The sequence below is a fragment of the Hemitrygon akajei genome, chromosome 9, assembly GCF_048418815.1.
Source record: "Hemitrygon akajei chromosome 9, sHemAka1.3, whole genome shotgun sequence".
Lineage (NCBI taxonomy): Eukaryota > Metazoa > Chordata > Chondrichthyes > Myliobatiformes > Dasyatidae > Hemitrygon > Hemitrygon akajei.
In genome coordinates this window covers 55,183,855-55,208,557 of record NC_133132.1, presented here as the reverse complement: position 1 = coordinate 55,208,557, position 24,703 = coordinate 55,183,855, and the positions used below count along the sequence as shown (strand labels likewise).

At 39.6% G+C, this 24,703-nt stretch overlaps 1 protein-coding gene and 1 pseudogene across 2 annotated transcripts in view; one reads left to right on the top strand and one right to left on the bottom strand.

Moving 5' to 3' along the window:
- slc4a1ap (solute carrier family 4 member 1 adaptor protein) overlaps positions 1-24,703 on the top strand; it is a 150,232-nt gene that overhangs the window by 96,296 nt on the left and 29,233 nt on the right. For both annotated transcript variants that reach the window (XM_073056037.1, XM_073056036.1), the window contains exon 11: positions 12,969-13,185. In XM_073056037.1, coding sequence (XP_072912138.1) covers positions 12,969-13,185 — 217 coding nt within the window. The remainder of the gene's footprint in view (positions 1-12,968; positions 13,186-24,703) is intronic.
- Positions 359-1,021, bottom strand: LOC140733754 (annexin A1-like; annotated as a pseudogene).

Genomic DNA, 24,703 nt, shown 5'->3' with positions numbered 1-24,703 from the left:
TATCCCCTCTCCTCTGCTGCTCCTGTGAGAACAACACAAGTTTGTGTAACCTCATGTGATAACATATGTCCTCTAATCCAGGCAGCATCCTGGTAAACCTCATCTGCACCCTCTCCAATGCCTCGATATCTTCCCTATAATGGGGCAACCAGAACTGTACACAGTGCTCTGGATGTGGCCTAACTAGAGTTTTATAAAGCTGCAGCATAACTTTCTGAATTAAAAAAAGATTTTATTCAAGTAAGTATTTTATTTGCACCAGGTACAACTAGATATATAGAGTTGATTTTACAACTCCATGTCAGTCTCAATTTCACTGCATTGTCTTCTTTACAATTTCACCATGAATCGATGTACGTTACTCATTGCTTCCACAGAGGAAGAGTAGGATTTTCTCATAGTCCCCTTTAGTTTAATTCTTGATAGCACTGCAGAGTTTTTCCATATTTAGCTTTGTAATCCACTTAACTATCCTTCAAATCCACTTTAAAATGGGAAACTATAATTCTGATCAAATGATTATCTTCTGTACTGTAGTCCTTCATTGATCGATGCAACCTCTCAGTAAAATAGGCTGGTTTGTTGCCAAAGCATTTTAATAAAGCTTTTAATGGATTTTCTATGTCCCCTCACAGCTCAAGAACTGAGGCCTTGCCCGCATCATGTTGACTATACTTTGTGTACCTCTCAGACACAGTCCTTAGAGGTGCAAATTTCCTGTCAGACAGAATTTTAATGATTTGTGTCAATGTTGTCCCTTTCCTCTTTTCACCAGCTTCATACAAAACCCTTGCATCATCATCAGCAAGATCATGACCCACTTCATTACTCACATCTCTGAGTGTTTCCAAGTAAAATGAGTAAAGCTTTTTGAAATGTTCCAAGTGTATCACCTTTTATCTTTTCTGCTAGATCATTGTTGAATTTTTCTTTATTGGCTTTAATAAACTCCTTTATCTCATTGTTGCTCCTGATTACTAGTACTGCCACCACAGTCTTCATTAGTATGAAGACCCTTCATAACATAATCTTATCAGTCAGAGGAGCTATTGCCCCAAAAGCATAACTGTTGAGAACATCATGTCTCAAAGCTGAGTGCTTCCCTCTCCAAAACACAAGGACCTCAGCAACTGCCTTCAAACATTTGTTCAAGTTTCTTGTCATAGGTGTACATACCCAGGATACAAATGACATTAGAAGTAACTTTTTTCAACAGAAGCAAAGGATGTTACAAGGACAAACATTAACATAAACTTAAATTAACACGAATCATACATAATTTACACATGTGCAACATAAACAATATATCCATATGACATTAGTGCAGAGAATAAAATATAGTCCAAAGTTGTGTTTTAAAGTTTTCCAAGTTGTTTCAAGAATCTGATAGCAGTCAGAAAGAACTGTTGTTGAACCTTGAAGTGTTGGTCTTTGGGCTTTTGTATCATCTACATCAAAAAGAGGGCATGGCCCAGATGGTTGGGGTCCTTGATGATGGATGCTGCTACCTTCCTAAGACATCATCTTTTGTATTTGCCCTTTGTAATTTATTTTTTATTGAAGTTCATCATCAACCAAACATTTCCATAAGATGTATTTCAGACATTGTACATATATATCATATAATAATATATATCACAAATCTCCACAAAGTATTTATCTGAGGTATACACTTATAGAAAAGAGTGGAAAGAAAAAACAAGCAAAAGGAAAGAACTATGTACAAGTAGGGAGTGATCTTTTTTGGTAGGGAGAGCTAAGGAGAGCAGCACCAATGATGAAACAGGCCGAGTCCAGCATTCTCTGTAGTCTCTTGTGTTCCTCTGCAATAACGCAATTTATGTAAGAAATGGATGTTCATTCACAGAACCTTAAACCCTATTGTCTGAGAGCATATTTTCCACCATGAATTTAATGGGCTGTGCAATATCACTTTAAAGAATAAAGCGATCTTCAAAACATTTTAAGAAGAATTTACATTTTTATATCTTTCTAAATCAGAGCAAAATTCAAATATATTTTATTCTGGATTGTGAATGCATGCTTTTAAGCGACTCTAAAATAAATAAATTGAGACTCCAACTGATCTTTTTAAAAAAAAAAGAGCCAACAGCTAAGGATTTGGATTTTCAGGCAATCGGGTTTTAAATCCTAGCCTGCGCTAATATAATGTACTTGGATATTGGTACGGTGTAATTTCAGAGAGCCTTGAGGAAAATTATCTGGATTAAAAAGAAAGGCTTGCAATGATATGGAGCCCTTCATACCTCAGAACAGATATAAAGCACTTTGCAGCTTATGGAATACATTTGAAGTCTAGTCACTTTTAGTGCAGAAAACAAGGCATGTGCTTTGTACATAGTAAGATCCCTAAAGCTTTTTTTTTGAGGCACAAAAGTTGAGAGGTTCATCTCCCCTCTGAAACAGCTCAGGTAAAAGACAGACAGACAGACCTCAGCTTAAAAGTCTCATCTGAAAGATGGCTACCTGTTCTTTACTTAGATGACTGTCAACTGTCCTTCCCCAAATACGCTAGAATTTTGTAGAGTTATATAAAATTATAGCACAGAAGATGGCCATTTGTTGAGATGTGCCTGTGCCAGTCAATTAAGAGCTAACCAGCTGATCTTTCTTTCTAAGTCTTGCAGCTTACAGCAATACACATGTTTGTTCAGTTTTTTATAATGTGATTAGTTGTGCTGTTTTCATGTTTTCAGTAATGAGTTACTAATTTGCACCACCATCTGGATGAGAAAAAATCTCCCCTACTGTCTTCTTGTACTAATATCTTTAACTGTATGACCCCTAGTTATAGACATCTGTCACTCTTAATTTTATATCCCTTAACAGAGTCTGGCCTCCTACTTCGCTTTTCCAAAGAAAGAGATTCTAAAGATTTCAGCAGATTCTAATTTAAGTGCTAGCTTCCAAAATGCTTACACAGAAATGCTAAATGTCAAATTTAATTTTGGTAGCTGCTACGGCAATCAGACCTACTGATTACAAGAGGTAAGCCGTATGTTTTGCCGGTGACTGCCAAATTTTGATCTACAGAAGAATCGTGACTGGAGGAGCTTCTATTAAGTGGCAGGGGTCTAATGTGTCATGAAAACCCAAGAAGATTTCTATCTTTAAGTGGGAGACAAAAAATAAATTATGGTTCACTTTTTCACTGTTCTTATTTAAATTTCTGACCCCACAGGAGCATGGTGAATTTGATCTATTTTCTCCCAAACTAGAAGGAAAGGATTCTTTTTGGATATCTTGACTGGTCTTTTAACTGTGTCACTACTCAGTTTATCCATTTTGTTTCAGAATAGAGATACAGAAGACTTCAGAGAGTCTGGATTTTTTTAAAAGCTACTGAAGGAACTCGGTGGACAATGCAGTGTCTGTGGAGGGAAAATGGACAGTCAACATTATGATCCAAAATATTAACTATCCTTTTTCCTCCATAAATGCTGCCTGTAAGGAGTTTGTACATTCTCCCCATAGCCACGTGGGTTTCCTCCGGGTGCCCCGATTTCCTCCCACTGTCCATAGGCATACTGGTTGGTAGGTTAATTGGTTGTTGTAAATTGTCCCTCAATTAGGCTCGGATTAAATCAAGAGATTGCTGGGTGGCATGGCTCAAATAGCCAGAAGGGCCTACTCCATCCTGCACCTCCATAAATAAATCGATAATTAAATCATTTGGAAGGGCAAGAACTTTCATTTAAAGTATATAGCAGACTTCCTACCATCTCGGTAAACTAGGTTTCTATGCAGTTCAAACTGATGCAACAAATCCCTTAAATATCTGCTCCTTCTAAAAGGTCTTTGGTAAAGTAACCTTTCCCACACTAAATACAGTGACATGTGATTTGAAACAAATTGCCATTTAATGCACAGATGTCATAACAGTGGGAGACAGAAGTGCAATGCTGAAGCAGTAGGAGGTACATTTATAAAGTTTGGATTAAAGCTCATCAAGGTAAATTAGAGATATCTTTCCTCAGCAGCTGACTTGCTGTCATATATATGGGTGTTTGCTCATTTTATTTTAATTGGATTTCAGAATATTGTTTTTCATCATGAGCTCCAAAGGGATTGGCTTTTTTAACTTTGATATAAGATGTGGCAACAACTGACCGTGTTGGTGTTTCAGATTAAAATGCTGGTTAGTGATTTGTCATGGTAAATGTGAAATTTCTTAATTAATTATATGTAGTATTATCGGATATGTGATTTAAGCAGGGTTCAAGTTTAATAGAGAGTAACCAAAAAATACTTATACAGTGCCTTGTAAAAGTATTCAGCCCCCAACCCTTTGCTCACATAAATGAGTATCAAAACCAGGGATTTTGATCAATTTAAGTGAGAATATTTATTCATGAATCACATGCTCTTTTTTTCCACAGTGGAGCTCTAAAACAGGGAAAATTGTAAAGCATGAAAAACTAAAAATTCAAAAACTGAAACATCAGCAGTTCAAATCCCCATTTGCTCACCTCGCACAGCACTTACAGCCTGTAGTCTTTTTGAACAAGTCTCTATTAGCTTTCTACAATGTGATAGAGCAAGATTTGCCCATTCCTCCTTGCAGAATTGTTCAAGCTATGCCACATTAGTTGGGTAACAGTGGTGGACAGCAATCTGGAGGTCTTTCCAGAGATGTTCATTCGGGTTAAGGTCAGGACTTCGACTGAGCCACTCAAGGACACTAATTTTCTTCATTTGAAGCCATTCATTCCATGGTTGCTCTGACCGTGTGCTTTGGGTTGTTGTCCAGCTGAAAGTTGAACTTCCTCCCCAGTTTAAGCTTTCTAGCAGAGGCGAGCAGGTTTTTATCCAGTGTTACGAACCCCGTAACTGGGTCACTTACCAGCAAAGATAGAGAGGTCCGTTGAAGTCTGATGGTACTATTTTTAAACGTTTTTATTTATAAAGGGGCACAAAAGTAAGGTTAATACAAACATTCAGATAATATACATCGTCAATACTCAATCTAAAGCACGGGTATAGTAATAATCATCAATAAGAAGTAGCTCTATCGTTTTGTCGAGGGGTAAAAATATTGTCCGATGGAAATATAAAAGTCTCTCGAGTTCATGCAGGCTTTGGCCTTTTGGGGACCGCTGGGTTTCACTTGTTGGAGAGAGAGAGAGAGATTTTTGGTGAGAAAAGAAACTTGCCCAGTCTTTTAGGATGCAAACTGTTGAATCGGGAACGTTGGTTCCCCGTTGTTAGTTCAAAGTCCTTTTCGGTGTTATCAGCCACCTGTTCCCCATGCCAGGGGAAACGGACCACATGTGGCTTCCGAATAGCTTCCCGTTATCACGGGAGCGATGAGCGATGGTGTCTCCTTCTGGTGCGTCGCTAGGGGACTGCCCCCTGCAGCCCCTCTTTTATCTTGACTTGCAGGGTTGTAGATGTCAATCAGGGTGGGGTGATGCAATCCCCAGCCCACATTGCCCGAGGGTGTACACGTAGCCCTGAGAGCTGGCACGTAGTATAGGATCGCAATCCACAAAGGTGTCTCCAAGAAACAATGGCTAAATCCGTTGCTTTGTCCTGCTGAGGATTCTCTCTCATTTCCTGGGTCCAAGACCTGAATTAATAGCGATCTTGCGATTCTCAAGAAGGAGGGGGCTGGGATCATAACACCAGTATCTCTCTGAATTTAACAGCATTCATCTTCCCATCAATCCTAACCAGATTTCCAGTCCCTGCTGTTGAAAAGAGTCCCCATAACATGAAGCTATCTCTACTATACTTTACAGTAGGGGATGGTATTACCTGGCTGATGTGCAGTATTAGATTTATGCCACATGTACCATTTAGGTTGAGGCGGAAAAGTTCCACTTTAGTCTCATTCGACCACATCTTTACTATCTTCTAAGTGATATTTTGCAAATGTTTTGTTTAGTCAGGTTTTCTTCCTTGCCATTCTTCCACAAATACCCTTTTTATGCAAGGCCTTAAAGATTGTGGAGCCATGAACTTCATCTCCAGTTGCAGGCGCTGATTTCTGTAGCTCACTCAGAGTGACTATTGGCGTCAAAGTAGCCTCTCTAACAAGTGCCATTCTTCTCTGACGATTAAATTTAGAGGGGTGGCCTGAGTTAGGCAGTGTGGCTGTCATTTCATTTATTTTCCACCTTTTCATGATTGACTGCACTGAGCTCCGAGGTATGTTCAGTGCATTTGAAATGGCCCTGTATGCTTCCCTTGATTTATACTTCTCTATTATCATTTCCTTGACTTATCTTGAATGCTCTTTGTCTCTATTTTGGTTTGATCTTTTGAAAATTTACCATAATGTTGAACCTTACAGAGACAGAGGAATTTATTCTTATGAATTTATTGAAAACAGGTGATCCTACTGTTTTCTTTGTACATCAGCAAATTGGGTGAGTTGGCAAGGTATTAGTATGTTGTACCTGAGAGAAGTTAGCATAGTAATTACAAAAGAGTGAATACTTTTTCAGCTTCTCAATTTTGGTTTATAATTTTTAGTAAATTGTTGACAGGTTTTGGAATTTTTCTTTTGATTTGACATGCACAATGTTTTGTAGATTCGCTCATAAAATTCTACAATATATTTTAAATTTAGAAATTGAGACAGTAAGATGTGAAAATAATTGTGGGATGCTCTACGTCAAAAGATGAGCTGCCTTCAAGTCAGCTGTCAATTTGAGTTATGTGGGTTTAAATAGTATTTGATTTAGCCAACCACCAGATTATTTCCCTGTCCCACTCTGCATCTCTCCTATGCTCTCCACATGCCTCCACTAACCTGGAACAGATGAGTGTGTCCAATTACCCTAGGGTCTGTTGGCCTTCCAACTTGGACACCATACATGGTGGAGTACTATTATAGTCCTGGCTGTGACAGTGATCTTATGTCAATGTCTCTGAGACTCCCAAGAGTATTTAATTGCTTCAGATATGTCGGGATATTTAAAGGTAATGCAAAAACTTTCTCTAACTAACTAAAACACTTTTTTTTTAAATCAGACAAAGTAAAATAAGAGTCACATAGCTGCACAGAACAAAAATAGGCCCTTCAGCCCAAATCATCCATGCAGATCATGACATATATTTATGCTAATCCCATTTGCCTGTTTTAGGCCGTATCCCTTTACTCCCCTTCTATCTAAGTTACCTGTCCCAAATGTCCTTTAAACAGTGCATTGTATCTGTTTTTACCACATACTGTGGCAGCTCATGCCACATAATCACCACCCTCTATGTGGAAAGACCTGCCCCTCAGATCTGAATTTATCTTGATTTTCAGATTGGGAATCCCTTTATAAATTAATTACAATTCTGATTCTTTGCCAGTTTTAACTGGGATAGAATACAGGTGAGCTATTCGGGAAATACCAGCACAATTAGGCTGTACTATTAACTCCAGAGTCCAGAAACAGAGCAGATGCCAAACACTTCAATCTGTCGTTCAGCTTGTCTGGGGCTCCCAGCAGTGCTGGTCAAAACTGGAAATAAAGCAAGTTAGGCCTGCAGAGAGAGAATTAGTATTTTGAAAGGTGACACCAATCTACCACAGCCCACATTAGGATCTCAACATATGCCAGGTTGCTCATGAAAATTTGCATATCACCAGATCTTGATTGGGCAAATTTATATGATGCTTCTGGAGGTGATGACTGTTATTGGATAGTGAGCAGGTCTTTCTCTGCTATCAGCACCAGCATCAAACTCTTGAGGTATGAGAACTGTCCTGGGAACTAGCCACTGATATATGCAGAACTTTAAGACTGAAACACTGGGATTGAGTTGGATAAGATAGCAGGCAAGTCTTGAGCTGGTGAGCACATTAATAATGTACCTATCATTTTGCCTAAATTGTTCAAAAATTTGGATAAATGATTTTCCAGGGAAATGGTGGTGCCATCCTTGTTTATATTAATTTTTGAGATTTGGGCATTGCCAGCATTTATTGCCTGTCCCCAGTTGCTGTTAAGGTCCTCCTTGAATCACTGTAGTCCTTGGGCTGAAGTTGCTCCCGCATTGTTTTTAGGTAGGAGGTTCTAGGATTTCATTGTGGCATTGCTGAAGGAACAGTGATACCTTTCAAAATCAAGATACTGTATAACCTGGAGCTAAAGCTGTAGGTGGTGGAGTTCAATGCATCTGCTGTCTACATCATTCTTGGTGGTAGAGTTCACAGGTTTGGAAGTCACTGTAACATAAACCTAGGTGAGGAACTGCAATGTATTTTGAAGCTGCTTTGTCTTGGATGATGTTAGTCTCTGACTGTTGTTGAACAGCATTAATCCAATCAAGTAGAGAGCATTCCATCATGATTCTGATAGAGGTACTTGAAAATTGGAGTAAGTTTATTGCTGTCCCATGCACCAAGATACAGTAAAAAGCTTTTCTTGCATACTGTTCATACAGATCAGATCATTTCACAGTGTTTTGAGGTAGAGCATGATAAAACAGTAACAACGCCGATTTTAAAAAGTCACAGCTATAGAGTATGTACAGGTACAGTGCAGGTACACAATTAAGGTGCAAGATCGAAACAAGGAAAATATTGAGGTCAGAAGTCCAACTTATCCTACTTGGGAACATTTTAATAGTCTTATAGTGGGGTAGAAGCTGTCCGTGAGCCTACCTTAAGTTTCAAGAAGATATCCAGTTGCCATAGGATATCAAACACCTTTGACTTTATAGCAACAGTGCTTATGTGGTTAATCCATTTGAATTTTTGATCAATGGTCCTTCTCAGATTTCAATGGCAGAGTAACTAGGCAATTGCGATGCCATTGAATATTAATAATAGGTAGTTATACTCATTCTTGTTGGAAATGGTTATTTCTTCCATTTATTGTATAGTCTTTATTTACCCTCTATGAATATGCCTGAATATGGTCAGGGCATTGCTGCCTGCTTGATTTGTAAGGAGTTGTGAATTACATGGAAGTGGTCAACCATCAACAAACGTCCACATTTTTGATGAAGCAAAGAAATCACTCTTAAAGCAGCTGTAAATTATTGGTATATAGGATAATTGACACTGCAGTGATGTCTTGGGACTGATATTATTGAGTTCCATTGACCACGACCATCATGCTTAATATGATATGTAACTCCTTCCATTAGAGTCTTTTTTTTCTCTGCCCATTGATTTCAATTTACTAGCACTCCTTAATGCCACACTTAATCAAATACTGTTGTCTCGCTTCACCTTTGAAATTCAACTCTTAACTCGTGTTGGAACCAAGGCAGTGATGAGGTTTAGAGCCAAAAAAGTCTGATGAAATCCAAACTGGGCATCAGAAGCAGGTTGATGATGAATAAGTACTGTTCACAACTCCTTCCATTGCTTTGCCCATGATTTGTTAGCTGGAATATTCCTGTCCTACTTTTAACCTAAGCAATTTCTCACATTGTCATCTTTTTTACCTGGACTATTAAGTATCCTGATCTCAACAATCAAATGAGTAATGTCTGCTTTTTCTTTGCGCAATTAAGCTAACAACAGTTAGATATTATTGCATCATGCTATTGTCATTTGAACAATTTGCAAATACAATATACCACTTAACTAACCGCTGCTAGAGTTATCTGATTAAAAATGTATCCATGATCCAGTTTAAATCTCGAATCTATGCTCTTTGTGCCACCTGAATGAGATGTTAAAATTGTTCACACTTACTGCACTTCCATAGAGACATGGAGTCATAAAGCACATTAACAGGTGCTTCAGCCCACCACGTCCATGCCAAACTTTTTTCCCTATCTATACTAATCCCTTTTAGCATCATAGAGTCACACAATATGGAAGCAGATCCTTTGGCCCACCTTATCCATTCTGACCATGGTGCACACCAAGCTTCTATTTACTCGTGTTTGACCCATATCCCGCTGAGGTTTTCCTATGCATGTACTTACCCAGATGTCTTTTAAGTGCTGTTATTGTACCTACCTCTGCTGGCTTCTCTAACATTTCATTCATATATGCACTACCCTATATGTGAAATTTCCCCTCAGGTATCTTAAATCTTTCACTTACCGTCTTCTCATTGGGTAGAAGATACAAAAGCTCAAGGAGAGCTTCTGTCTTGCAGTTATAAGTTCCTTGGTGCAGTAAAATGGACTCCTAACCTCACATTCTACCTCATAATGACATTCTTCTTTATTGTCTACCTGTACTACACCTTCTGCATTGTAACACTTTTTCAGCACTTTAGTGTTGTTTTACCTCAGTACACTGTTGTAATAAATTGATCTATATGAATAGTATGAAAGAAGTTTTTCACTGTACCTCATTAATCTGACAATAATAAACCAATTTACCTTAAATCTATGCCTCTCACCTTTAGTTCCCCTTTCCTAAGCAAGAGAACATATGTATTCACTCTATCTGGCCAAGTCACGGCCAAATGGTTAAGGCGTTCGTCTAGTTATCTGAAGGTTGCTAGTTCGAGCTTTGGCTGAGGCAGCATGTGTGTCCTTGAGCAAGGCACTTAACCATGCATTGCTCTGCGACGACACCGGTGCCAAGCTGTATGGGTCCTAATGCCCTTCCCTTGGACAACATCGGTGGCGTGGAGAGAGGAGACTTGCAGCTTGTGCAACTGCTGGTCTTCCATTAAAAAAAACCTTGCCCAGGCTTGCGCCCTGGAAACTTTCCAAGGTGTAAATCCGTGGTCTATCGAGTCTACACACACTTATATCACATGCTATTTATTACACGCTATTTATGCTTATTTGCCTGCATTCGGCCTGTATCCTTATATACCCTGCCTATGTGCCCTTGATTCTACTACTTCCCCTGACAGTGTCGTGCAGGTATCAGCCACTCCCTGTGTACAAAACTTTCCCATCAGGAAAAAAAAAATTCTGACTATTTACCCTGTCTGTGCTTTTTGTAATTTTATATACCTCCACAAGCTCACCCCTCCACCTGCTTTGCTCAAGGGGAAAGCAGCACAGCCTATCTGGACTCTCCCCATGACTAAAATCCTCCATTCCAGAGAATATCTTGGTGAATCCCCTCTGTAAAGTCCTTAGTGGCCACTCCTCTTATCCAAGGAAAGAGCATGCAGGAGGCTTAAAGGTTTACTACGTATGTAATGCCCTGGTCCTGGTTAAGATTTCTGCTATGCTGAGGTATTTTTATATTAGCAGTTTTCTGCAAACACAGTTGTCCTGTTAATAAGCTTCATAGACTGGTGTTCTGGTTTCAGCTAAAGATAAGGAGCCATTTGCCCAACCTAGGAATGTTGTGTCAGCCAGTCAGGTTTGTCTTGGTAACGTGTTGTAATATTTTACCCTTTGGGATGTTATGGAAGTTTCAAGAGAGCTGAGCAGGATCAGATTTCTGAAGGACAGTAGTCTAGTTTGGGGTCTTTTGTGAGGAGCTGCAGAGAAGAGCACAAGTCAAGATGCTTGGCAGATCCCACTTGAAGGGAAACCCCTATTTTAAGAAGTGTTTTGTGCAGATGAACAGTTCAAAAGGAGGAAGTGCCAATACTCCTGAGTTAGCCGGTTCGCTGGAAATAGTCTTTGAGGGAAGTTCGAACTGTGGCTGGTATCCTTCACACAGAATGTGGGTTCATCGTGTGACTAATCAAAGTGAAGAGTCCTGACTATTTCAGAAACGAGCTCTAATGTTTATGTGCACATTTGGACTGGATTAACTGTAATGGGCCTTTTCATTTTTCTTTTTCTGTTGACCGTTTATTAAAGTTGAAAAATTGGTAAATATATTTCCTTTGTAATTTTATGCCGGTGTATGATCTGTAATTTTTCTGGCGGACGATAACTTTGCATGGGACAATATTTACACATCATTCACTACAATTTATGCCCCTCATGGAGCAATCCAATTTTCCTGTTTGGTTGAACGCAAATCATGCCGACCCTAGACCTGCATTGGTTATGAAAGATGACGCTGTTGAGTCACAGTGCTGTTAACAGAGATTGCTAACGAACCAAGTTTGAAAACAAGCCCTGGTGAGAGGTTTACACATAGACAAATTACTTACAAAATTCCTCAGTAATAATTGCCAGATTCATCTTTTCTGGTAGCTGAATGTTTTTATCTCTCAAATCTTGTGTCTGTTTGTTCAGTTTGAATCTTTCCTATTTGGTTTCTGCACTTTACACAGCATCAAACTATAGCATAGAATTTGTATTTCAAACTTATATCTTTTTCTATTTAAAAGACTTCATTAAAATATATCCGTTCTATGAAGGTTTTCCATTTACTTTTTTTGTATATGATTACAAGATGAATTTACTGATTTAAAAATTCAAATTCCAAGAGGTTTAAATAAGATGCAAAGTTACCCAGAAGTTGTGAAGTAAGTTACCAGGAAAGGATATTGAATTATTGACAAATTAGTTTGTTATTTTCATATGTACAGAGATACAGTGAAAAACTCCGTATGTGATCTGTACAGATCATTTCAGTCCAATAATGCACTGAGGTAGTAAGGGGAAAAGCATAACAGCATTCCAAATAAAAGGTTATAGTTGCAGATGGACAATAAGGTGCAAAGTCACAACGGTGTGGAAGTGAAGTCAAAAGTCCATCTGCTTGTACTCGAACTGTTCAATAGCTTTATAACAGCAGAATCAAAGCTGTTCATGACCATGGTGGTACGTCCTTTCGGTATCTTCTCCATGACAGAACAGGGAGAACAGAAAAGGTCTAAGGTTGTGGGGTCTTTTGATTATGTTGTCTGCTTTACCAAGGTAGCGCGAAGTGTAGATACAGTCCATGGAAGAGAGGGTGAGCTGTGTCCACAACAAATCTGCAGCTTTTTACAGTCACTGACAGAGAGTTGCAATACTAACATTTTTTTGAAGTTGTCCCAATAGCGAACATAAGCAATTTTGATTAGAAATTGAGACAATTAGTAGTCATATAGTGATCTAATGGTAAATTCCTTTTTTCAAAAGAAAAGTCTTTAAATAAATATATTTTTCTAATTTTCCGTTCCATTCAGAGACTACCACCAATACGTCCTGAACCACCCAGTAATTTATTTAACATGAAGGATAGTCAAGCTTTTGAGGCTGAGGAGGAGGAGGAGGAACAGGAACAAGAGGAAGTAGCTGAGGAAAAGGACAAGCCAGATAGCAAGACTCAAGATCAAGAAATGGAACAGCAGCCAGAGCCATTTCATTCCAAAGATTCATCAAAAAATCACAACCAGGATGAAGGTGAGTTTAAAGGAGAAAGCGTTCTGATATTAGTGAACATAAATTGGCAAAAGAATAGTATCCTGATATGTGTTGACATTATGAGCCCAGATGTAGTTGTTCATCCCACTCTGCATTGTGAAGGCAACATCATCAGTTTTAAACTGCATTCCATTTTGCTTCACACCACTTGTTACACAGTTTAGTACTTGAAGAATGACAAAATTGGAGCTATTGATGTGAATGGAGTCTTGTCGAGTGAACGAGAGAAAATGAGAGCAATTCATCTGTCTCCTTTAATATTTCTGATTTTTTCAACCCTCGCTGAGTCCTGTTCACCTATTGTCCCTTTGCTCTTTGTCCTATAATGGCTTCTGGTCCAGTAGTGCTTTCATTTAAAAATACTCTTTTTTTCAAATTACTCTTTCTGTCTCACCTGCAGCCTAGCAATATGTTTGCTTCTTAAATTTTGACCATATCCTCTTGGAATTTAATGGTTCCTTCTGTAGTCTTAAGATCTGGACTTCCCTGAAATACCCTTTCTACTTCTCCACCTCTCCCACCTTTGCATCTGCAACCAAGTTTCATCATCTACTGTAATACAGCTTTATATGTTTCAATATAAGACATGTTTGGTAATGCTTCTTAAAAAAGACTTTAAGCCATTGACTTAAAGGTGGTATATGCAGTAGGCAAAGATTCTGTCCTGGATTTGAGTTCTGAAGCTTCATTTTTCTCAATGTTTGTATCTTATGCTGTGCTCCAACTAGTAGTTGCTATTAGCAGCTTAACTCCAATTCCTACCTCGATACCTTTGGAAATGCACTTCTGTTCCATCAACACACACAAAATGCTGGTGGAACTCAGCAGGCCAGACAGCATCTATGGGGAAAAAGTACAGTCGACATTTTGGGCCGAGGCCCTTCGGCAGGAATCTCTCCATGTACTTTTTCCCATAGATGCTGCCTGGCCTGCTGAGTTCCTCCAGCATTTTGTGTGTGTTGCGTGGATTCCCAGTATCTGCAGATTTTCTCTTGCTTCCATTCCATCAAGTGTCTTTTTTAATCTTTGTGCCACAGGGTTTTCTAAACAGGTTTCTCCCTGGCTAGACAAATTCTTTCTCTGTATCCATTAATTAATAGTTGTTCAGGTTTGAAAGAATGTGTTTACATCATGGAGTCAGACCTCAGTTTTGTCAACAGCTTGAAATTGGCAGAGATTCTGGAATTTTTATAGTATTTTACAGTCATCTTTTCTGCATATAAAGCATCTTAGAATATTAGCAAAATGTGGTACATCATTTGCAGACAGACTAACTGCTTGAGAATGAACATTGTGAACCAGTGATATGTAAGGTAGCGATGTGATTGTTGTTAGACAAGCCATACATAGACACATTTCTTCACGATGTAGTGAGTGTGGAACTCTTAAAGCAGTTAATCAATTACAGATCTGTATTTTAGCTCCATCCACCTACCTGCCTTGGTTCCATGTCACTAAAACCTTTGTTAAAAGAAACAGAATCCAACAGTTTACAAAACAAACAAAGAAATCAGGAAGCGTAAGAAAATCTGCAAATGCTGGAGGAACTCAGCAGGCCACACAGCAATTATGGAAAACAGCAAACAGTTGACCTTTCAGGCTAAGACTCTTCATAAGGGCACGTGGTTTTCCAATGAAAAGTTTTACTGCTTTTCTTGCACTCCTGCTTTCTGACCTGCTTAGTAATTATGTTTCCTATCTTTATTGATGAGATGCTTTGTGAATTTTTTGTTGAAGATAGAGTAATTGTATTCCAGTTAATTCTCCTTACTTTTTTTTAATCTATTGTTAAAATTTTCTGTGTTTTCGTATTGTAAAATGTCATGGTTTGAACTATCAATATGTGACCACACTATCATTTCTCCAAAGGTTACTTTCAGTATTGAATTTAAACCAATTGCACCTCATAACCTTATCCAAATTTGACAGATTCCTGAATTCAGATATTCCATATTCCCACCAATTTCCCTTGTTCTACTTGTTACCCACACCAACCATGTTCACAGCGAGAAATCCTTTATTTTCTCTCTTAATAAGAACTGCAGTTCCTCTTCCTCTCGTTGTTTATTCGACCTGTCATTTCTCTCCTTTTCTCCTTGGTTCAAACCACTGCTTTCTCTCTTTTAAGCTGTCAGCTCCGCATTCCAGCTGGCATAGTTTCTTTAATTTTCCTCCTGAATGGAGATGCCTTGAACAAGTTTAATCAGTCCTGAAGGAAAGCAGCCCAATAATACGTTGGCCTGATAAGAAGCGTCTCGGCGTGAAATATTGACTGTTTATTCATTTTCGTAGATGCTGCCTGACCTGCTGAGTTCCTCCAGCATTTTGTGTATGTTGCACTGTGTTTCCAATTAGTTTATTTTAAATATTTCACGGGGGGGTGCATTTTTTAATTACAAAGTCTAAGCAAAGGAACTGCCATGGGTAAAAGAGAGAATTAATGAGCAAAAATCAAAGCTAAGAGCATGACCATTTCTTTTAGTGAGGGGAGTCACAAAAATCAGACATGCAATAGCCGGAAATGGAGTATAGATAGCTCAAGGTTGTAGAGTATAGAGATGAGGAGATGTGATGAGAGACAAGGAACTATTAAAAGATGAAAACAAAGACAATCATTTCAACACAAGAGTTACAAGACTGGAAGCCAGCACTAGGATTAGGTTAGGAGGATTCTGTGATAATGTTGTTCACTATAAGGGTCAGAACAAGTACGGCACAAAGAAGACCCCGGTGTCGTGAATCCAACCTAATAGATGAATGGTGGGAGAAGTCACATGAAACATAAGCATCAGCAGAGTTTTCTTTGGTTGCCTCTGCTTTGATTTGTATGTGAGTGCACAGTGCAGGAGAAATTAATGGAATGATGGGCACCAAATACTGAGATCCTACAGAGACAATGATTGTGAGGCACTGGGCAAGGGACGACTTGATCAATCAAAACTATGCTTATACTTTTTCTTCCCTTTAAAATAACCCATACTGCAAAGCACCCATTGACCCCAGGTTACATCACTGATGATGTGTCCCAGCATCATGTTCAAAATGTCTGTATCTTAAGTTGTTCAGACCTCACTAGTTACAGTAGATAGTTGCTGTTATTCCAATGCCATGGCAGTTATAACAGCAAGTCCAGTTTGAAGTTTTCACTTTTCTCATTCTTGTGCCCAACAAATCATCATAAAACCACTGCCTTGAGTACCACCAAAATCTTTTCACCAGCACCACACATTGCTGCTTCTCTGATCATCTCAGTGATGTGCTGTGGCTTCAGCAGCAGTCCAGCAAATCTGAGTGAGGGTCACTGTTAATCCTCAGGAAACACAATCGTTGACAGCAATTGTGCATTCACTGGAAAAGAGAGAAAAAAAATGTTCAAAAATCAAACTTCTGGAGGAACTCAGTGGGTCATGCTGAGTTAAGATAGTCAGGAAGGTGCTTAAGTAGAGACTTAGGAGAGCGGAATAGAGACCTGAGAAGCCCAGTTATACTAGAAGAATTCAACAGGCCAGGCAGCATCTATGGAAAAGAATAAACAGTGAGTGTTTCGAGTCAAGACCCTTCAATAGGACTGAGGAAGGGTCTTGGCCCGAAACATCAACTGTTTACTCTTTTCCATAGATGCTGCCTGGCCTGCTGACTTCCTCCAGCATCTGCCGATTTTCTCATGTTTGTGGATATACGGGAAGAACATCTTATCTTCCATCTGGGCACCTTACAGCTTTCTGGAATGAGCTATGAATTCTCCAGTTTAAGGTAAACTGCTGTCTTATCGTTTCTCTTTATCATGTTTATGACCTTTTCTCACTCCATTTCTTTAAAATGTTTTGCTACTTATTCCTGCTGCTTCTTATCAGACTGATTTTTGCCTATCTTTTTTATATACAGAATCAGGTTTATTATCGCTGATGTATGTCATGTAATTTATTGTTTTGTAGCAGTACAGTGCAAGACATAAAATATTACTAGCAGTAACAAATAATAAAAATAATAAATAGTGCAAAACAGGTAGTGTTCTTGTGTTCATGGACCATTCAAAAATCTGATGGTGGAGGATAAGAAGGTTTTCCTGAAACATTGTGTACGTCTTCAGGCTCCTGCACCTCCTCCCTGATGGTAGTAATGACAGGAAGTCATGGTCCTGATGTTGGGGGCCTTTAAAGAAGGAATGCTTACTTCTTGACGCACCGCATTTTGAAGATGTCCTCAAAGATAGAGATGCTTTTATGCCCCTGATGGAACTGGCTGGATTTACATCCCTCTTCAGCCTTTTTTGATCCTGTGAATTGGAGCCCCCATAACCAGGCAGCGATGCAACCAGTCACATTGTTTTCCATGTATATCTGATAGCTCCTTAAATCTGAAAGAAGTGTAGCCACTGGTGTGCCTTCTTTATAATTGTGTCATCATGGTGAGCTCAGTATTGATCTTCTGAAATGTTGACACCTAGAAACTTAAAGTTGCTCACTCTTTCCACTGCTGATCCCTCAATGAGAACTGCTGATGTTCTCCCGACTTCCCCTTTGTGGTCCATAATCAATTCCTTGCTCTTACTGACTGCTGTACATTACCATTCCAGTAATATTGTAAATACATTGATTGATCAAACACGCTTAGTTTACATAATTCACTACAGGTTATATGTAAGAAGTACATGAATGCCAAATGTCATTACGTCACCATGTCTTATGTGCACGCCTCACTAATGTAAGAAGGAAGTGGATACATTATCCCAGTTTCATGTTTTCCTTTCAATTAGTTTTATGTTTGGGATTTACAAAACATAACAGTGGTGATGAGGTAGTTTTAAAACTAGCCTAAGATGACTACCGTAGATGTCGGATTATAAGCCGCTACTTTTTTCCCACGCTTTGAACAGCTTTGAACACTGCGGCCTTTACTACGTTGCGGCTAATGCATGATTTTTTTTCATGCCGCCAAAAACATTTTGCCTCGTAACAGTAGACCAATAAAATTGATGAGTAGTTCACAGAGGTCCAATGAAATTGTACGATAAATCAAGCGCACTTTCACAATTAAATTATTGTAAATCAGTCATTTGTACTCACCCTCATCAACATGGAAAACACACGAAGAAAAGCATTGTGCTGCCTTTATGGCAGTTATTTAGTTTATAATATTTTCGCTTTTTAGTATTTTCTAGTTAAAGTTAGAAGTGTTAAGTACCGGGTATATTTGTTTTCCGTACTACATCCCGGGATACTATGACGTCACATCCGGTTTCGCCGCGTCTTGTGGGAAATACCGGTTTGCGATAAACGGGAAGGTGGGGGCATTAGACCCGAGCGAAACGCTGCTTTTAAGTTAAAGGCGATCAATAACTTTTCCTGGTAGGCTGCAGTATATATATTTTTTACCAGTCGTTAGGAGATATTGGAATGTTGTTCAGTAAAAAAGTATACGCAACGTAATTTGTGTGTTACCGATACGTATGTATATTTAAAAGTAGCCGCGTTACAGGCACGGTTCGAAAAAAAGCATTTGCAATATGTATTTGTTTATGTTACCATATGGATTTAATTAAAAGTTAAAAAATCCTCACGTGTAATATCTTTCTGTGTAAATATCTCATATTACAACGTGGGACACCTGCGGCCTAAAATCCGGTGCGGCTTGTACAAGTACAAAATTGATTTTCTTTCTAAAATTAGAGCCAGCAGCTTTTAATCAGGTGCGCTCTGTAGTGCGAAATCTACGGTACTTACCCGATGAAACACAGCGAGTGTTGGAGGAGCTACATGCCAGTCATCTAGGCATGGTCAAAATGAAGGTGTTGACTCGAAGCTTTGTCTTGTGGCCTGGAATAGATCAGCAGATCGAGCAGCTTGCCATGCAGTGTTCGGATGCCAACACATCCAGAAGATGCCAAGAGCAATGCCTCTTCATCCCTGGGAATGGCCTGCACTGCCCTGACAGAGGATTCATGTGGATTACACTGGATTATTCAGGGGAACAAATTTCTTCATAGTAGTGGATGTACCTACAAAGTGGCTGGAAGTGTTCCCAATACCCTGCAGTACAGCCCCACACACTGTTGATGTGTTGAGAAGCCTCTTCTCAAGGACTAGTGCAACAGAACATTTAGTGACAATGGACCAGTTTGTTGTGGAACAGTTCCAGTCTTTCCTGAAAATGAATAAGTCATATTACATCCGCACTGTACCACCCAGCTACAAATAGCTTGGTGAAAAGGTTTATCCACATTCTGAAGAACGCACTGCAGGCAATGTCAGTGGAACACACTACATCAGAAACACTGAATCAGAAACTCGCCAATTTCCTCCTTGCATATTACAATGCAGCACACTCCACAACCAACAACTCACCAGCTCTGCTGTTCTGGGTCGTCTCTTGTATCAATGCTTGGATCTCTGCAAACCCAGTCTCAGGAGGAGTATGCAGAACCAGCAGCTGAGACAAATTGAGGACTTATCAAGCAATAAAGTTCAATGTTTCATTCTTAGACTAACAGTCCTGGTGAGGACTGAGATGATCAAAAGTAGATAATTGGAAAGATTAAGGACAAAACTGGACCACTGTCCTACATAGTGAAGATTGCATCTGATGTCATCTAGTGACAACACTTCAATCAGTTGAGAGTCAATTGTTAGAGAAGAAAGTGTCTGGAGCTGTCAGAAGCACTTCCTGCGGTTCCAGAGTCAACTCCTGCAACCACCATGGAGGAGGTCCTGAGATTGTTTGACAGCCACGTCTCACTTACCAAGCAGCGTGACCCCCCCCCACCATCCTTGTCAGGAAAAACATTATTGTACAAGAATAAGAAATCCTCCACAGCGAACAGCGATTAATTATTTAAGCCCGAAAAGGGACAATTTAAAATGTACTATGCTGTGGATGTCTGTATAATAATTGTATTATATGGTATACTGTGCAAAAGTTTGAGGCACATTTAAAAAAAAATTCTGTTAAGTGAAGATGGTGTCAAAATAATGAAATGAGACATTACTAACTATAAAAAATTACTATAAAGAGCAGTAAACAATAAAAAAAAACTAAATCAAATCAATATTTGGTGTGACCACCTTTGTCCTTAAAACTGCATCAGTTCTCTTATGTACACTGTGTTACATACCCCGTAACTGGGTCACTTGCCAGCAAAGATAGAGAGGTCCGTTGAAGTCTGATGGTACTATTTTTAAAAGTCTTTATTTATAAAGGGGTACAAAAGTAAGGTTAATACAAACATTCAGATAATATACATCGTCAATACTCAATCTAAAGCGCAGGTATAGTAATAATCTTCAATAAGAAAGAGCTCTATCGTTTATCTAGGGGGTAATATATTGTCCATTGAAAATATAAGAGTCACTCAGTTCCTGTTCAGTTCACGCAGGCTTCAGCCTTTGGGGCCGCTGGGTTTTCACTTGTTGGAGAGAGAGAGAGATTTGTGATAAAAGAAACTTGCCCGGGTCTTTTGATGAGATCAATCTGTTGGGTCGGGGGAGTTGGTTCCCCGTTGTCAGTTCAAGAAAATCGTTTCTGCGGGACCCGCCACTGGCTCCCAGGCACGGGAACCGAACACACGTGGCTTCCTTCAAATGGCTGCCCACTATACGGGATCGCTAGCGTCTCTTCTGGTGTGTCTGAGGGGCCGTCTCTACAGCCCCTCTTTTATCTGGACTCACGGGGTCTCGGATGTCAATCAGGTTGGGATGATGCAATCTCTCCCCGTCACCCAGCCCACGTTGCCCTGAGGGCTTGCACGTAGCCCAGTCCCCAATCCACAAAGGTGTCTCCAAGAGACAATGGCCATTATCTGTGGCTTTGTCTTGCTGAGGGGCCAGGACACATTCCAAAACCTTGAGGATTCTCTCTCATTTCCTGGGTCCAAGACCCGAATTAATAGCGATCTTGCGATTCTCAAGAAGGATGGGGCTGCGGTCATAACAACTGTCATGTAGTTTTATAAGAAAATTAACTGGTAGGTTCTTTAAGCATTTTGGAGAACTTGCCACAGTTCTTCCGCAGACTTTTGAGATCCAAGCTCTGTGGAGGCCATAGCATCTTTTGCAGTGCTCCTTGTTATTCTTTTTGCTGAAGATAGTTCTTTATGACCTTGGACATGTGTTTGGGGTCATTGTCTTCCTGCATAATTGTTGGGACCAATCAGATGCCTCCTTGATGGTTTTGCATGATGGTTGAGAATCTGCTTGTACTCCTCAGCATTGAGATTTTGACCAGATCACTAACTACATTTGCAGGAGTACAGCCCCAAACTTGCAGGGAACCTCTGTTGTGCTTCATGTTGGCTGCAAATACTCATCTGTGTAGCACCCTCAAGCTCCTCTACAGACAAACTGTCTCTTATTTGAACCAAAAATTTTACATTTTGACTCATCAGTCCAGAGCACTTGCTGCCATTATGCAGCACCCCAGTTCTTGTGTTCTTTGTGTATAGGTGAGTTTCATGGCTTTATTCCCATTTCAGAGGAATGGCTTTTGGCAGCAACTTTTATGAAGACCTCTTCTGACGAGACTTCACCGGACTGTAGAGGGGTGCACTTGGACTACAGTGGTTTCTGTGAGTTCAGAACTGATAGCAGTGATGGACTTCTTCCAATTTAGAAAGGACATCAATTTGATTTATCTCTCATCTGCACTCAATTTCCATGGCCAGTCACTGCGTTTATGGTCCTTGACCTTGTCTGTTTCCTTGTGTTTCTTCAGAAGAGCTTGGAGAGCACATCTTGAAACTCCTTCTTGCCATGGTGTAAGAATTGATATGAAGGTTGAAGTGTCATATCTGCCACACCATCACTTTTTAATTTGGTTGTCCTTTGCTTCATTTGATTCCTTCTACTCTCATTTCTGTTTTGGTTAATCAGTTTAATTCATTCAACTCATTATGTCATTGATCATTAGCACCTGTTTGTTATCTTTGTTTAGTCATGAGCTGGGCTATATACCCTCTAATCAAATTTGCATTTGAAAAGTGGTCTATATACTTAATTAGTTATTTTTCTGAAATAAAAAAATTTCCCTAGCATTTAATTGTTTAGAATATAAAACATAGAACAGAGCAGCACAGGAACAGGCCTTTCAACCCACGTTGTTGTGCTGAACCAGCTGAAAAGCAAATCAAAAACACTCAAACACTAATCCTTCTTACCTACACAATGTCCACATCCCTCCATCTTCCTCACATTCATTTCCCTATCTAAACGTCTCTTAAAAGCCTCTAATGTATTTGCCTCTACCACAATATCAAGCTGCGTATTCCAGGCATTCACCTGTAAGTAAAAAAAATTTACCCCTCACATCCCCGATGAACCTACCCTCTCTCACCTACAATGCGGACACTTCCTCTGCGGTATTAGACATTTCAACCCTGGGAAACAGATGCTCCTTGTCTACTCTATCCATGCCTCTCATAATCTTATTAACCTCTGTCAGATCTCTCCTCAGCCTCCGCCACTCCTGTGAAAACCCTAATTTATTTTGTCTCTCATGATGCCCTCTCAACCAGGCAGCATCCTGGTAAACCTCTTCTTGCCCCTTTCCAAAGCCTTAACATCCTTCCTGTAGTGGGGCAACTAGAACTGTACACAATACTCCAGATGAGGCCTAACCAGAGTTTTATTAAGTTGCAACATAACCTCGTGACTTCTGAACTCACTACCTTGACTAATAAAAACAAACATATCCATAAGCCACCTTAACCACCCTATTGACCTGTGTCGTCACCTCCAAAGAGCTATGAACTTGGATACTTGGATCCCAAGATTTCTTAGCTCAGCGGCACTGTTAAGGATCTTGCCCTTAAAAGTGTACTGTCTCCTTGCATTTGTCCTGCCAAGGTGCAACACCTCACATTTATCTGGGTTAAACTCCATCTGCCATGCCTCTACCCATATCTGCAACTGATCTATATCACGCTGTATTCTTTGCCATTCTTCTACACTATCCAAACTCCACTAATCTTGGTATCATCCGCAAATTTACTAACCCACCCATCTATATTTTCATTCAAGTCATTTATAGACATCACAAATAACAGAGGTCCCAGCACAGATTCACATGGAACACCACTAATTACAGACCTCAGGCTCAGATAAGGCACTTCAACCACTACCCTCTGTCTTCTATGTGCAAGCTAGTTCTCAATCCAGCCAATTCGCTGCGGACCCCATGCATCTTAATCTTCTGGATTAGCCTCCCATGAGGGACTTTGTCAAGCAACTTACTAAAACCCATGTAGACAACATCCACTGCCCTAACTCCATCTTTCTCTCTTGTCACCTTGTCAAAAAACTCTGATCAAGTTGGTAAGACATGACCAGCCCCACACAAAGCCATACTGGCTCTCCCAATTTAGGCTATCAAATTCCAAATGCTCATATATCCTATCTCTAAGAAGTTTTCTCCAGCAATTTCCCTGCAACTGACGTAAGACTCACTGGTCTATAGGTCCCAGGATTTTCCCCTTGTTCCCTTCTTAAATAGAGGTACAACATTACCCCCTCGCCATTCGTCCAAGACCTCACCTGTGCCTAGAGAGTACACAAAGATACTAGTTAAGGCCCCAGCAATCTCGTCTCTTGCCTCCTTCAATAACCCAGAATAAATCCTATCTAAACACCTTAGCATATTTATATAGTCAGCACTAATCTGGTCCTCCATGTCCTTTTTCTTAGTAAATACTGAAGCAAAGTACTCATTAAATATCTCTCACTCACATTTTCTGGATCCAAGCAAATGTTCCCCCCTTTATCCCCCTGTCCCTCTGGAAAATGAATATTTGAAAATCTAAAATTTGCTTTTTTTTTACTGACATACTAATGCAGAAAACAAAAAATAAACATCTGAAACAAAAGTTATAAAAATATGGTGTGAAGTCTTGTACTGTACTATATGTATAGAATGACTAGAGAGCAAGCCATTACATGTTTGAGTTGCGATGCATTCTGTATTGAGTTGGAGTTCATAGCTAAGTAGGAAGGAGTACTGTGTATTTAGCATTTCAGTAATATTATAAATATATTGTTTAATGCTTTGTTTGGTTTCCTAATTCATTACAGGTTATATCTCAGAAGTACGTGAATAGCATACGTCATTATGCCTCCACATCATATGTGCATGCCCTACTAAAGTAGGAATGAAGTAGACATGTTATCCCCAGCTCTGTGTTTTTCTTCCAATTAGTTTTGTTTTGGAGTTACAAAACATAACATTGACGTTGAGTTCAAGGTTGTTGTTGTGACACCATTCAACCAGCAGAACTATATCACTCCTGTACATCTACTCTTTGCCATATGAGACTCTGCTGGCAATAGTCATGTCATTGGGAAATTTATAGATGATGTTTCAGCTGTACCTAGCCACACAGTCATGAGTGTAGAAAGGGTAGGGAAGTGGGCTAAGCGCATGTGCCTGAGGTGTGCCTTTGGTGATTATCAGTAATGTAGAGATTTTATTCCCAATCCACACTGAATGGGATCTCCTGCAGAGGAAGTCAAGG